This window comes from Thamnophis sirtalis, unplaced genomic scaffold (genome assembly GCF_051295495.1).
Source record: "Thamnophis sirtalis isolate CommonGarterSnake01/CBP01778 unplaced genomic scaffold, rThaSir2_p1.2 scaffold_2, whole genome shotgun sequence".
NCBI classification, from domain to species: Eukaryota; Metazoa; Chordata; class Lepidosauria; order Squamata; family Natricidae; genus Thamnophis; species Thamnophis sirtalis.
Window position 1 is genome coordinate 51,721,085 of NW_028261382.1, and position 15,313 is coordinate 51,736,397.

The 15,313-nt window shown below is 46.4% G+C and overlaps 1 protein-coding gene across 1 annotated transcript in view; it reads right to left on the reverse strand.

The window, feature by feature from the left end:
- Positions 1–4,939: 4,939 nt before the first annotated feature.
- Positions 4,940–15,313, reverse strand: part of MLXIP (MLX interacting protein) — a 36,112-nt gene continuing 25,738 nt past the window's right edge. Inside the window, 6 exon segments of the mRNA XM_087703470.1 lie at positions 4,940–6,396; positions 7,288–7,417; positions 8,735–8,858; positions 10,204–10,331; positions 11,650–11,757; positions 13,547–13,671. Coding sequence (XP_087559596.1) covers positions 6,275–6,396; positions 7,288–7,417; positions 8,735–8,858; positions 10,204–10,331; positions 11,650–11,757; positions 13,547–13,671 — 737 coding nt within the window. The 3' untranslated portion in view covers positions 4,940–6,274.

Here is a 15,313-nt window from a genome sequence, read left to right on the forward strand (position 1 = left end):
TCCAAAAATCTCTTTGTGGAATCCTGGTGGAAGGCCTCCCCACTCCCCAATTTTGTTTTTTTGCTTTTTAAGAAAACAAAAAATTGGGAGGGAAAAAAAATCTGGGACTTTGTTTTACGATGTATGTCGACAGTGTGCGTGCAAAAAAAAAGGCAATAGTGTGCGTGCAAAAAGACGAAACGGAAGGACATTTTGATTCCCACCATGGATGCCGAAGTGGATGATGGTGTCGGAAATGGTAAAACCGTCCACGAGGAAAAGAAAGTGAAGCATTCCTGTTTCCACGTGGAAACCACTTCTGCACTTTCTGCTCGAGGTGGAAAAGAATGAAACTTTGATTTTTTAGCCAATTAGACCAATGATGGGAGAACCTTTTTTGACACCGAGCGCCGAAAAGAGAACAACTTGGCCGCCATCAAGAAGCGGAGTTGCCCAGGCGGCGTGCGCCCCCCCCCAAAAAAAAACATTAACTTCCGGTTTTTCGGCACTGTCGCATGGATAAAGGCCAACTGATTGGGGTGTGTGGATGTGTGCCAGAAACCTGGGAATGGCTGACGCGGCGTGTGCCAGGCAAAATGGCTCTGTGTGACACTTTGGGCCCCCGTGCCGTAGTTTTTGCCATCACAGAATTAGACTGATACTATATCTTTATAGTAAAGAGCCGAGGTGGCGCAGTGGTTAAATGCAGCACTGCAGGCTACTTCAGCTGACTGCAGTTCTGCAGTTTGGCTGTTCAAATCTCACCGGCTCAAGGTTGACTCAGCCTTCCATCCTTCCGAGGTGGGTGAAATGAGGACCCGGATTGTTGTTGGGGGCGATATGCTGACTCTGTAAAACCGCTTAGAGAGGGCTGAAAGCGGTATATAAGTCTAACTGCTATTGCTATTGCTTTATAGAAATGGCTTGTTCATATTATGAGCTAAAACTTGTGTTTTGATGTTAATGCCTTATTTTACTGCAACAGAGTCAGTCAGAAGTCAATGCTTCATTTTATTTTATTCCCCCCCCAATCATCTATCAGCTTTTCTATTCACTTTTGCATTTTACAATACTCCATAAACTCAATTAAAAAAATGTTTCCCCCCCCCCAATGGTTAGATAAAAAAATAGCAATAGCAATTAAGACTTATATACCGCTTCATAGGGCTTTCAGTCCTCTCTAAGCGGTTTTACAGAGTCAGCATATCGCCCCCAACAACAATCCGGGTCCTCATTTCACCCACCTCAGAAGGATGGAAGGCTGAGTCAACCTTGAGCCGGTGGGATTTGAACCGCCGAACTGCAGATAGCAGCCAGCTGAAGTGGCCTGCAGTACTGCACTCTAACCACTGCGCCACCTCGGCTCTTCCTGGGGGGAAAAAACCCTGGGAATGAAACTGTTTACTTATGTTGTAGTCGTTTTTAGTGTTCTTGTCTTTTTTATTTTTTTCTGTTACGATATAGAGTACTATTCACATGATATATAAAGGACAATAATGATCTTAATGTATAAGAGTGGGTTGATTTGAATACTTTGGTATAATTGCATGTAGTGACCAATTTATATTAGAAAGATCTTTGTATATTAAGCGGATCAATGATGATGTAAGGAATAATTGAAATATACATGAATTGAAATACTTAACCACTATATGGATTAATCATTAATAATGGGAATCTATTCTTGGAATTCTGGATGATTGGTGACACTATGGTTAATTGAAAATAAGAATGTATATTATAAATCAATGGGAATTCTTTGTTCTAATCTTCGCTTTTTCTCCTTGGAGATAGGTGATATTATAATACTTTAAAGACTTATTGTTATTTGATAGATAATTATGAATTTAAGGAAACAAGGACTGTTACAAATGAAAGAATATTAATGGTAATCTGAACACATAATGCTCAATGACAGTGAAACATTCAGTTATGTTTAATGTAAACCAGTGATGTTAGTTCTAAGTTTAAGAATTGATGCACAAAAACTTGTAACCAAACGAGATGCTCGATGAAATGGAGGAAAGTTCTTTTTTCTCCTCTTGCTTTGTTTCGTATGTGTTGTTTTGTTTAAAAAGAATAAAAATATATCTTTCAAAGGGGAGGGGAAAGGTGTAAAAGCTAAGGCACGCATTTGCCCCCCGGACCTCCTCACCCCAGAGGGAGGGCTTAAATGGATGTGGGTCCCAGATGTTCCTGCAGCTGAGTTCAAAGGCTGCACCCCTTCGTAGGGGAACCGATGGGGGGGGGGAGAAAATGTTACGCTTTTGAAGCTTGGAAAGAAAACCACTCTTTCTCCTCAAAAATAGCATTTTATTTCTGCTGTCTCATAAAAAAAAACACACACGCAGTGACGTTATCGAAAGATCGAAACGAAAGCAATTGCCACGGAATTGAAGTTTCATGCATGATAAATGTAAGATAACAAGGCAAGAGACTTAACTCTGCAGCCTCCCCCCCAAAAAATGTGATTGGTAAAAACAAGGAAGAAACAAACACATATTCATTACACAAACTTCTTCTTCATCATCATCATCGTTATTATTATTTTTTTGGCTTGCATATGTAGCACAAACTGCCCAGACAATGATTTCAAACACAGCACAGGTAAAAGAATTCCCCCGAGGCTAAAAATCCTGATTGCATTGCTAAAAAGAAATGCTTTTTTTTTGGCTGCCTTGTGTAGATTAAAATCAGCCAGAAACCCTCAAAGAACGAATATTGAAACTGCATTAGCAATAACTTTACAAAGCTGTTCCGAAGCACGCTTCTTCTGTTCCATCCAGGGGATCAAAATGATTGTGCAGTTTGTGGTAGAAGAGCGAAGAGGGGAAGATGAAGCAATGCGATGCATACCCAGAGCCAGCTTTCTGGGTGGAGAGAGTAGCGTTTCCCCATCGACCACCAGAGATGGACTTCAACTCCCAGAATCCCCCAGCCAGCATGGATGGACTTCAACTCCCAGAAATCTCCAACTGCTTAAGTGGACTTCCACTCCCAGAATTCAACAGCCAGCATGGATGGACTTCAACTCCCAGAATTCTCCAACTGCTTTAGAGGACTTCAACTCCCAGAATTCTCCAACTGCTTAAGTGGACTTCAACTCCCAGAATTCCCCAACTGCTTAAGTGGACTTCAACTCCCAGAATTCTCCAACTGCTTAAGTGGACTACAACTCCCAGAATTCTCCAACTGCTTAAGTGGACTTCAACTCCCAGAATTCTCCAACTGCTTAAGTGGACTTCAACTCCCAGAATTCAACAGCCAGCATGGATGGATTTCAACTCCCAGAATTCTCCAACTGCTTTAGTGGACTTCAACTCCCAGAATTCAACAGCCAGCATGGATGGACTTCAACTCCCAGAATTCTCCAACTGCTTAAGTGGACTTCAACTCCCAGAATTCAACAGCCAGCATGGGTGGACTTCAACTCCCAGAATTTTCCAACTGCTTTAGTGGACTTCAACTCCCAGAATTCAACAGCCAGCATGGCTGACTAGGGAAATCTGGGAGTTGAAGTCCATCCACGTTAAAGCTGCCAAGTCCAAGAAAGACCATTCTAGAAGATTAAAGTGGCCCAGACGAACCAGTTATAAGGTAGAACATTGTTCTCCATTGGTACCTGGAGATGAGGTGGATTTGGGTCCAACCGAGAGCCATTTTTGAGCTTAAAACACAACGCCTGGGGATTCCTTCTTTCAAGACAACCCCTTTTCAACAGTTGTGATCCGAAGGACAACCAAGCTTGCTGTTTATCGTACTTTTGAGAGAACCAAACTTATCTTACCCAAGAGATAATCTCTGTCCCCATGAAGTTCAGAAGTCTGGGTCAATCTTTAGGGCCATCAAGATTTGTTTACCCATCTCGTTCTACTGCTCTTGTGGATGGAAAGCCACTTCTCCTCCCTCAAGGCTGGTAGGACGTATCGTATGGAGTTGGTGAAGTAGGAGGACACCTTCCTCGCTTGAGGCCAATACTCAAAGGAACTTCTGATGGACAATCCAGGTGGGAAATTCAGAACCGGTTACCACACAGTTTCTTTGAAGGCCACTGTCCAAGATTCGTGGGCATCTCATACATACAAAGAAGTGAGACAGGAGATATGGAGAGAGGACATTCCCTCAGCGTGGTGGTGGTGGTGTCTTCTCGGAAGTTCTCGTGAACTTCCGAGAAGACGCTGGCAGGAAGATGATCCTGGGCGAGATGAGATCTTGGCTGGTTGTCTTTATGTTCGTAAGCGGATTGTCCGTTTTTGTTCTTCTCCTGCACTTTCAAATTATTATTGCGCCCCCCAAAGAAGGGGGGTGGAAATTGCATTGATATGTGCAAAAGTACAGCTGTGGAAAGAGGCTCCATTAGACCAGTGTTTCTCAACCTTGGCAACTTGAAGATGCCCGGACTTCAACTCCCAGAATTCCCCAGCAGTGGTTAGGACAGTGTTTCTCAACCTTTTCAACTTGAAGATGTCTGGACTTCAACTCCCAGAATTCCCCAGCCAGCATTCGCTGGCTGGGGAATTCTGGGAGTTGAAGTCCAGACATCTTCAAGTTGCCAAGGTTGAGAAACACTGCATTAGACAGCCGGGTGGGCTGAGACAAGGGGGCTTTGGCTAAGGCAGATGGGACCCCTCCTCCAAGACCCTCGGTTATGCTGGAAAAGGGATTGAAGGGGCTTGAGTCGAAGAGTTGAGCTCAAGGCGCTAACAGCCTCTTCGGCTACCAAGATTCTGATCAACATTATTGCCTAACAGGAGGAGAAAAATTGATAGCTATTGCAGGTATGATGGTTAAAATAAAGGTAAAGGTTCCCCTTGTACATGCATGCTAGTCGTTCCCGACTCTAGGGGGCAGTGCTCATCTCCGTTTCAAAGCCGAAGAGCCAGCACTGTCCAAAGACGCCTCTGTGGTCATGTGGCTGGCATGACTCAATGCCAAAGGAGCATATGACTCAACACCGAAGGAGCATGGAAACGCTGTTCCCTTCCCACCAAAGGTGGCTCCTATTTTTCTACTTGCATTTTTTACCTGCTTTCGAACTGCTAGGTTGGCAGAAGCTGGGACGAGTCACGGGAGCTCACTCCGTTAGCTTCCCATAAGTCAAGTCTAGTTTAATGAAAAGAAGGACCAGGGGAGACATGATAGCAGTCTTCCGATATCTCAAGGGTTGCCCCAAAGAAGAGGGAGTCAAGCTATTCTCCAAAGCATCTGAGGGTAGAACAAGAAGCAATGGGTGGAAACTAATCAAGGAGAGAAGCAACTTAGAACGGAGGAGAAATTTCCTGACAGTTAGAACAATTAATCAGTGGAACAGAAATTGCCTCCAGAAGTTGTGAATGCCCCAACACTGGAAGTTCTTAAGAAGATGTTGGATAGCCATTTGTCTGGAACGGTGTAGGGTTTCCTGCCTAGGCAGGGGGTTGGACTAGAAGGCCTCCAAGGTCCCTTCCAACTCTTGTTATTGCATTGTATTAAGTCAAGGAGGAAACCAACCACCCTCCTGATGTTGTGCTCAATGACGGCACCTGATTTCCTTAACAGCCACAACCTGAACTGTCATTGTACACTGAAATATTTTACTTTATTGTACGATGCCAATAAAGTAAAAGAAAGTGGAAGGCCTTGAGATCTCAGGCTTCCATCTTAGTTCAGCCAGGAGATATCTGAGGCTCTTCCGGTTCCTTCTCTCCAACAGCAACAGCATTTGGGGATTGTATAGCACTTCACCGCACCCTCTGGAGCAACTTACAATGCAGAGCGAGATTTGCACACTGCAAACCCTCCTTGCCACGAGCTTTTCAATTCTACAAAACGGCTCCTCGTTTTGACCCGCCTCGGGAAGGATGGAAGGCTGGGTCGACCTTGAGTTCCGCCAGGATCGAACACCAGGCGGCGGGGCAGAGTTTTGCCCGCAACGCTGCGTCCTAACCACTGCAAAACCACCCCACCCCCTGGTGACTGGAGGTCAGGCTGAAAGAAGAAAGCTTATTCCTACTGCATATTATTCAGAGAGGTCGCACCGAAGGGGGGCGTCTCTATTGCTGGAAACGAGTTTTCCCTGAGTTGCATTATTTTCGCCTTCGACCCCCAAAAGCAACGTTGAAGGACGTCAACGCTTGGATGCCGCCTCTTGGATGTCCCCTGACGGTGGAGTCAGCGCAAGGAAGCTTGCCAGGCCTCCTCCTGCAGCTGGGGGGAAGCGGATCCTTGTATTCTCAGCCAGCAGGAGGAAGTCCCGAAGTTGAGGAGTCTCTACTGAGGCAGGGATGTCCGCCGTGGTTGACCCCGTTGTCTTCTGCTACGTTTCTCCAGGCGTTTTCTGCAGCTGTCCCAAGGCCTGGGTGGCTTGCTCCCGCAAGAGGGACGGGTCCGAGAGGATGGAGGTTGTAGTGCTTAAGTGGCGGAGACTGTTCAGAACCACTAGGAGGAAAGAGACCAACCAGATGAGTTAATAGCAATAGCAGTTAGACTTATATACCGCTTCATAGGGCTTTCAGCCCTCTCTAAGCGGTTTACAGAGTCAGCATATCGCCCCCAACAATCCGATAGATGATAGATAGATAGATAGATAGATAGATAGATAGATAGATAGATAGATAGATAGATAGATAGATGATAGATAGATAGATAGACAGACAGACAGACATATAGAGATAGATAGATAGATAGATAGATAGATAGATAGATAGATAGATAGATAGATAGATAGATAGATAGATAGATAGATAGATAGATAGATAGCAATAGCAGTTAGACTTATATACCGCTTCATGGGGCTTTCAGCCCTCTCTAAGCGGTTTACAGAGTCAGCATATCGCCCCCAACAATCCGATAGATGATAGATAGATAGATAGATAGATAGATAGATAGATAGATAGATAGATAGATAGATGATAGATAGATAGATAGACAGACAGACAGACATATAGAGATAGATAGATAGATAGATAGATAGATAGATAGATAGATAGATAGATAGATAGATAGATAGATAGATAGATAGATAGATAGATTGCAATAGCAGTTAGACTTATATACCGCTTCATAGGGCTTTCAGCCCTCTCTAAGCGGTTTACAGAGTCAGCGTATCACCCCCAACAACAATCCGGGTCCTCATTTCACCCACCTCGGAAGGATGGAAGGCTGAGTCAACCTTGAGCCGGTGAGATTTGAACAGCCGAACTGTAGAACTACAGTCAGCTGAAGTAGCCTGCAGTGCTGCATTTAACCACTGCGCCACCTCAGCTCTGTTAATTCCCGTGACATTCCCGACAAGACAAGGGAGAAGATCTGGTGAGCAACTCAACTTACTGGGCCTCAGGACGGGGAGCGAGCAGTGTTTCTCCAGCCACGCCAAGGCTGTCCGGTTCAGCTCCTGCAGGCTGGTGGTGGACACCATCTCGTTGAAGGTTTCAAACAAAGGCTTGATGATGACGCTGAACTGCAGGAGAACACGGGTTAAGGGGCCAAATGGACCGAGGTTGGGATTTCTGGACATTTTCGGTGGAGGGGAGGAGGGCTGGAACGCAGGGTACCTCCGGGGAGGTTAAACCGAGGCAAAGGTCCCACCAGCTTTATTGGTTTATGAAGCTCCTCAAGCTTCTCCAGAACTATGAAAAGTTGGGGAGCAATCAAGAACGCAAAGAGGAGGTTCTACAGAAATTACTATTTTTCCCAGTTCCATCCATCTGTCCGTCTATCCATCCATCTGTTCATCCACCCATCCATCCATCTACCCGTCCATCCATCCATCCACCCACCCACGCATCCATCCACTGTTCATCCACCTAAACATCCATCCATCCGTTTGTACATGCATCCACCCATCCATCCACCTGTCCATCCATCCATCCATCTGTCCATTTACCCATCCATCTATCCACCCACCCGTTCACCCACCCACCCATGCATCGATCCACCGTCCATCCACCTACACATCAATCCATCCATACGTCCATCCATCCACCTGTCCATCCAGCTATCCATCCATCTGTCCGTCCATTTACTCATCCATCCATCCATCCATCCAGCTACCCATCCATCCATCCATCCATACATGCATCCACCCGTTCATCCATCCATCCATCCATCCATCCATCCATCCATCCATCCATCCATCCATCCATCCACTTGTCCATTCATCCATCCACCTGTCCATCCATCTTCCCATCCATCCATCCATCCATCCGTCCATCCATCCATCCATCCATCCATCCACTTGTCCATCCATCCATCCACCTGTCCATCTACCATCCATCCATCCATCCATCCACCTGTCCATCCATCCACCTGTCCATCCATCCATCCATCCATCCATCCATCCATCCACCTGTCCACCCATCCGTACATCCATCCATCCACTTGTCCATCCATCCATCCACTTGTCCATCCATCCATCCACCTGTCCATCCATCCATCAATCCATCCATCCACCTTTCCATCCACCTGTCCATCCATCCATCCACCTGTCCATCCATCCATCCATCCATCCATCCATCCATCCATCCATCCATCCATCCATCCATCCATCCATCCATCCATCCATCCATCCACCTGTCCGTCCGTCCGTCCGTCCGTCCGTCCGTCCGTCCATCCATCCATCCATCCACCCACCCACCCACCCACCCACCCACCCATCCATGTATCCACCCGTCCCTCCATTTGTCCTCCCTTGACAAAAATTGCATCCAAATTCTCTCCTTCCCCTGTCCGGCCTTTGGCTCTTTCCCCAAGTTCCACCCGCGTCAAAGGAGGATACAATCCAGAATTTCACGTTTTGCTGGCTCCGGTTCCGGACGTACTCTTCAAACAGGCTCCTCATCTGGTCAAACCGCTGCCTGGTGATGGGGACCCCCGTGGCAGGCAACTGTTGATGGCAGGAGCTGAAGAAGGAGGAAAGAAAGGGAGAAAAGTCACGGAAGCCTTCAGACCAGAAGAAGAGAAGGGATCAAAACAGGTGGGATTTCTTTACAGGAGTCCCTCGACTTACAAATACTCGGTTAGTGGCCACTCCAAGTGACCACGCCACTGGGAAAGGCCATGTGTAGCCAGTTCTCGCACTGAGGACCATCAAAGGATCCCCAACGGTTGTTGCATCCCAAGTGATCCCTTTTTGTAACCTTCCCAGTCGAATTACGACAAGCAAAGGGAGGAGGGGAGGCAGATTTGCTTAATGACCCAATTCACTTAAGAGCGGCGGTGATTCTCTTTAACAACCCTGGCGAAAAAGATGATAAAATCAGGGGGGATTCACTTAACAGCCGCCTTCCTGAACGATGGAAATTCTAGCCCCAATTGTGGTCGTACGGGGAGGACTGCCTGCAAGGGTTTTTTAACCCTTTGCTAATAATTTTTTGGCGGGGACGGCAGCCAAGGAATCAAAAGGCGCTTGCTCCTGGGGAGGAAAGCAATGGCAAATCTAGACAGCATCCTAAAAAGCAGAGATATCACCCTGCCAACAAAAGGGTGCATAGCCACGGCTGTGGTTTTTCCCAGTTGCCATGGATGGCTGTGAAGGTTGGACTATAAGAGAGGCTGAGCGCCAAAGAATGGAGGCCTTTGAGCTCTGGTGCTGGAGAAGAAGACTCCTGCATTGAGTCCCTTGGACTGCAAGGCCATCCAACCGGTCAGTCCTAGAGGAGATCAGCCCTGACTGCTCTTTAGAAGGCCAGATCCTGGAGAGGAAACTCAAAGACTTTGGCCACCTGATGAGAAGGAGGAAGGACTCCCTGGAGAAGAGCCTCATGCTGGGAACGATGGGGGGCAGAAGAAGAAGAAGGGGACGGCAGAGAAGGAGGTGGCTGGATGGAGTCAACGAAGCAGCCGGCGTGAGCTTCAATGGACTCCCGAGGATGGCAGAGGACAGGAAGGCCTGGAGGAACGTGGTCCATGGCGGTCGCAATGGGTCGGACACGATACACAACAATATTTTTTTTTCAGCATTCCTAGGGCTAGTTGGCTGCCCAGAGTGGCTTCTATGAGAGGGATGGCCATTGAAATCAAGTAAGTGAGTGTTGACTGTTGAATGCAAGTTGGTGTTTTATTATCTATCTTGTTTACTCACTGTTTGTCTTGTATTATTGCACCCCCTTCCCGTGATTGTAAGCCGCCCTGAGTCCCCTCAGGGAGAAGGGCGGCCTATAAATCGTAATAAATGTCTAAAATGTCTAAATGTCTAAGTCAACCAAGAAAGGGGAGACCAAAGGTGTAGCTACTCCATATCCTTACGTGATGGCTGCGTTCAGCTCCACCGTCTCCTCCCGAAGGCGCCTGGCTTCCTCCTGCATCTGCGAACGCTCCTGCTGCAGCTTGGCAATGTACTCCACCGTCTTCTGGAGGGTCAGGGCGTGGCTGATCTGCGGGGGCACCGAAAAGAGGGTCCACACTGAGCTCAGATGGGGGGGGGCAAGGGGGGAGGACACCACCCTGGGCCTGAAATCTGGCATTTAGGGAAAGGAGGAGGAGGAGGGGGAAGAAGGAAGGAAGGAAGGAGGGATAGGAACGAAGGCGAAGATGGATGGATGGATGGGTGGACAGAAGGATGGAAGGGATAGGAAAAAGGAGAGGATGGATGGAAGGAAGGAAGGAAGGAGGGTGGGAGTGATAGGAAGAAAGTTATGTATGTATGTATGTATGATGGATGGATGGACGGACGGAAGGAAGGAAGGAAGGCTAGGAACAATGGAGAGGATGGATGGATGAATGAATGGATGGATGGACAGAAGAAAAGAAGGGATAGGAACAAAGGAGAGGAAGGAAGGAAGGGATAGGAAAAAGGAGAGGATGGATGGATGGATGGATGGATGGAAGGAAGGAAGGAAGGAAGGAAGGAAGGAGGGAGGGATAGGAACGAAGGCGAAGATGGATGGATGGATGGGTGGACAGAAGGATGGAAAGGGTAGGGAAAAGGAGAGAATGGATGGGAGGAAGGAAAAAAGGAAGGAAGGAAGGAGGGTGGGAGTATAGGAACAAAGGTATGGATGGATGGATGAATGGATGGATGGAAGGCTAGGAACAATGGAGAGGATGGATGGATGAATGAATAGATGGATGGATGGACAGAAAAAAGGAAGGGATAGGAACAAAGGAGAGGAAGGATGGATGGATGGATGGATGGAAGGAAGGAAGGAAGGCAGGCAGGCAGGCTAGGAACAATGGAGAGGATGGATGGATGAATGAATAGATGGATGGATGGATGGACAGAAGAAAGGAAGGGATAGGAACAAAGGAGAGGAAGGAAGGATGGAAAGGATAGGAAAAAGGAGAGGATGGATGAATGGAAGGAAGGAAGGCTAGGAACAATGGAGAGGATGGATGGAGGAATGAATAGATGGGTGGATGGACAGAAGAAAGGAAGGGATAGGAACAAAGGAGAGGAAGAAATAGGAACAATGGAGAGGATGGATGGAGGGATGGAGGGAAGGAAGGAAGGATGGATGGAAGGAAGGAAGGATGGATGGAAGGAAGGAAGGAAGGAAGGAAGGAAGGAAGGAAGGAAGGAAGGAAGGAAGGAAGGAAGTCAACTCCACAATAAAATCATTTGGGCCGGTACTCAGAAGCAGCTTCCCCCATCACAGACCTTCCACGCAATGCTTGGCAGATTGGGGGGGGGGAGGAGGAGGAGGAAGGGAGGAAAACACTTGGGGGTTCAATCCCCCCCACGAAATGACTTACCGATTTAGAGTTTGGGGAGACCAGGCTGTTGAGGGTGCCGAAGCCAATCTTGATATTACACCTCCGCTTCTGCTCGGCCGAGATATGCTTCATTCTGCGACTCTGTGGCTATTAAAACCAAACAACCCCCCCCCCCCACAATTACTTTAACCCTTTGTTTCTCAACCCTTAAGACAGGTGGACTCCAATGCCCAGAATTCCCCAGCCCAGCCTCCTTCCCCTCCCCCCCTCCGTCTGCCTTTTGAGAGTCCAGGTACTCCTTGACTTTGATTTACTGACCATTCACAGTTACAACCACATTTAGCGACCGTTCTAAGTTACGACGGGCACTGGGGAAAGAGGGACCTATGACCAGTTTCTCACACCGACGACTGTTGCGGACTTTCATGATCAAAATTCAGATACTTGGTCACTTAACTCCTACTTAATGACGGCTGCAGTGTCCTGGGTGGTCATGTGATTCCCCTTTGGCGACCTTCTGACGATTAAAGTCAACCGTGTGTGTGTGTGATCCACTTAACAGCCAGGTGACTAAAACAGGGCAATACCCCCTTAACCAATGTCTCACTTAGCAACATACATTTTGGGGCTCCATTGTGGTCGTAATTCAAGGACCTGGGACCTGTACCTGTGCAAGAGGAGCCAAGGTGGCACAGTGGTTAAATGCAGCACTGCAGGCTACTGCTAGATCAGCAGGTCAGCGGTTCAAATCTCACCGGCTCAGGGTTGACTCAGCCTTCCATCCTTCCGAGGTGGGTAAAATGAGGACCCAGATTGTTGGGGGGCGATATGCTGACTCTGTAAACCGCTTAGAGAGGGCTGAAAGCCCTATGAAGCGGTACATAAGTCTATTGCTATTGCAAGCTAAGGCTCAGCTCGCTCACTGTCACGCCTGAGAGCCGTACCTGAGGCTCAGGGATTCTGCCCCGCCTATCCCCAACCTGGATGGGCTGAGGAAGGTGAAGTGTTCTCCCTGCTTCAGATCCAAGTCCTTTAGAATGTTTTTTTAAAAATTGTAAAGGTTTTTTAAAAAAATGTAAAGGTTTTAAAAATTTTTAAAGGTTTTTAAAAATTTTTAAGGTTTTTAAATTTTTTAAAGGCTTTTTAAAAATTTTAAAGGTTTTTAAATTTTTTAAAAGGTTTTCTTTAAAAATGTAAATGTTTTAAATTACTCAACCGCTAGGCCAAGCTGGCTCATGGTTTAAAATAAATTTTAAAGGTTTTTTAAAATTTTTAGAGGTTTTTAAATTTTTTTAAAGGTTTTTAAAAAGTTTTAAAGGTTTTTAAAATTTTTTAAAGGTTTTCTAAAGAAATGTAAAGGTTTTAAATTACTCAGATTGCGAAGGAACCGCTAGGCTAAGCTGGCCCAAGATTTTAAATACATTTTAAAGGTTTTTAAAAATTTTTAAAGGTTTTCTAAAGAAATGTAAAGGTTTTAAATTACTCAGATTGCGAAGGAACCGCTAGGCTAAGCTGGCCCAAGATTTTAAATACATTTTAAAGGTTTTTAAAAATTTTTAAAGGTTTTCTAAAGAAATGTAAAGGTTTTAAATTACTCAGATTGCGAAGGAATTGCTAGGCTAAGTTGGCTCAAGGTTTTAAATAAATTTTAAAGGTTTTTAAATAATTTTAAAGGTTTTCTAAGGAAATGTAAAGGTTTTAAATTACTCAGATTGCGAACGAACCGCTAGGCTAAGCTGGCTCAAGGTTTTAAATAAATTTTAAAGGTTTTTAAAATTTTTTAAAGGTGTTTAAAATTTTTAAAGGTGTTTAAAAATTTTAAAGGTGTTTTAAATTTTTTAAAGGTTTTTAAATTTTTTAAGTTTTTTTAAAAAAATTTAAAGTTTTTTTTTAAAAAAAACTAAAGGTTTTTAATGGTTTCCAGATTTCAACTCACCTTGAAGAGGGAGACCTGTGGCTCAGGTGTGCCTTTCCTGGATCGGTTACTCTGGGGGGAGTGAGGGCTGAGTCCCTGCTCGGACGGGTGGGGAGAAGCCTGTCTCGATGGCTGGCAGTCCCGGACTTGAGAAAACAAGAAACGACAACAACAACAACAACCACACACACACACACACACACACACACACACACACAGAGAGCCCGTCAACAAAGCCCAGCTAAGCCGCAGCGGCACAAGAGATTTGATTTAATCACTGCTTATCTTGCCCGCCTTTTCCTGCAGGGCAGAAAGCGGTGTAAAAAAGGACCGGTTTCATTTCAGGGAAATACCCTTTGTTTAGTGACCGTCGGAAGTTACAACAGGGCTGCAAAAAGTGACTAAGGGCCGTTTTTCACCCTTGCGACTGTTCCGGCATCCTCAGGGTCAGCAGATCCAAATTCAGATGCTTGCCAATGGGTTCATACTTATCACGGTCGCAGTGTCGTCGGGGCGGGGGGGGGGGCGTTCACCCGATCCCCTTTTGCGACCTTCTTGATGAGCAAAATCAAATGGTGGGGAAAGCCGGATTCACTTAACAACCGCGTCACTAATTGAAAAACTGCAGTGATTTAATAGTGGCGAGGACGGTTGTAAGGCAAAACTCACTTAGTGACTGTCTTTCTTAGCCGGAGAAATTGTGTCTTGCTTAGCGATAGAAGCTGAACTGTGGTCGTTAAGGCAAGGACTGACCTGTTTTTCTGACCTAGGCTTCCCCAAAAAGCACGAAGAAGATTCCTGGTCCCGACAAAAACCCCTTTTATTAAACGAATGTGAATTCCTCTCCTTCACATTCAGCCAAGGCCTGGCAAACAGTCTTTCAAAGGAGTATTTATAACCACAGACCTTATCTAGCTTGGAACGCTGCCATGAAAATATTTTCCCAATGAGATTCTGTGCAAGGAAAGGCTGGGCACAGAGTCTCTGAGATTCACGGACAGATCTTCATACTCCCGAAACTTATCTAACAACCGAACGAAGGAATTGCTTCCTGCAAAAGCCCCCTCCCCTTTCGCTCCTTTATTCCCTCTGGGAGGGGCCATTCACAGTTCATTTGTGGCCTTACTCCCAGGTCAACTCCTGTTTTTTAGCTGTTCCCTTCGTCTGGCCACTCTGCGCATGTGCACACTGGGAACAGGCTCCAGCTGTTCCTCTGCCTCACTGATCTCTGACTCTGAAGGCAGCTGAGAGCCGAGGTAGCGCAGTGGGTAGAGTGCAGTACTGCAGGCTAATTCAGCTGACTGCAGTTCTGCAGTTCGGCGGTTCAAATCTCACCGGCTCAAGGTTGACTCAGCCTTCCATCCTTCCGAGGTGGGTAAAATGAGGACCCGGATTGTTGTTGGGGGCGATATGCTGACTCTGTAAACCGCTTAGAGAGGGCTGAAAGCCCTATGAAGCGGTATATAAGTCTAACTGCTATAACTGCTATTGCTACACGGCCCTGGCCCCCTCTCTGCCTCCGACACAGAGCCCTCCTCAGAGCCTTCCCCACACTTCAGGACTGGCCCATCTTCCTCCCCAACCCTCCTCACTCTCCGACTCTGCCGCCAGCTCCATTGGGCAGCTGGCAGGCCACAATACCTGCACTAAATGTTATTATTGCACTCAAGGCCCTTTGTGCATGCTCAGGAGCTAAAAGACTTTTTTTTTTACCACGATTCACTTAACAACTGTGGCAAGAAAGGCAAGATTCACTTAACAAAGGTCTCCCTTGGCGATAGAAATTGT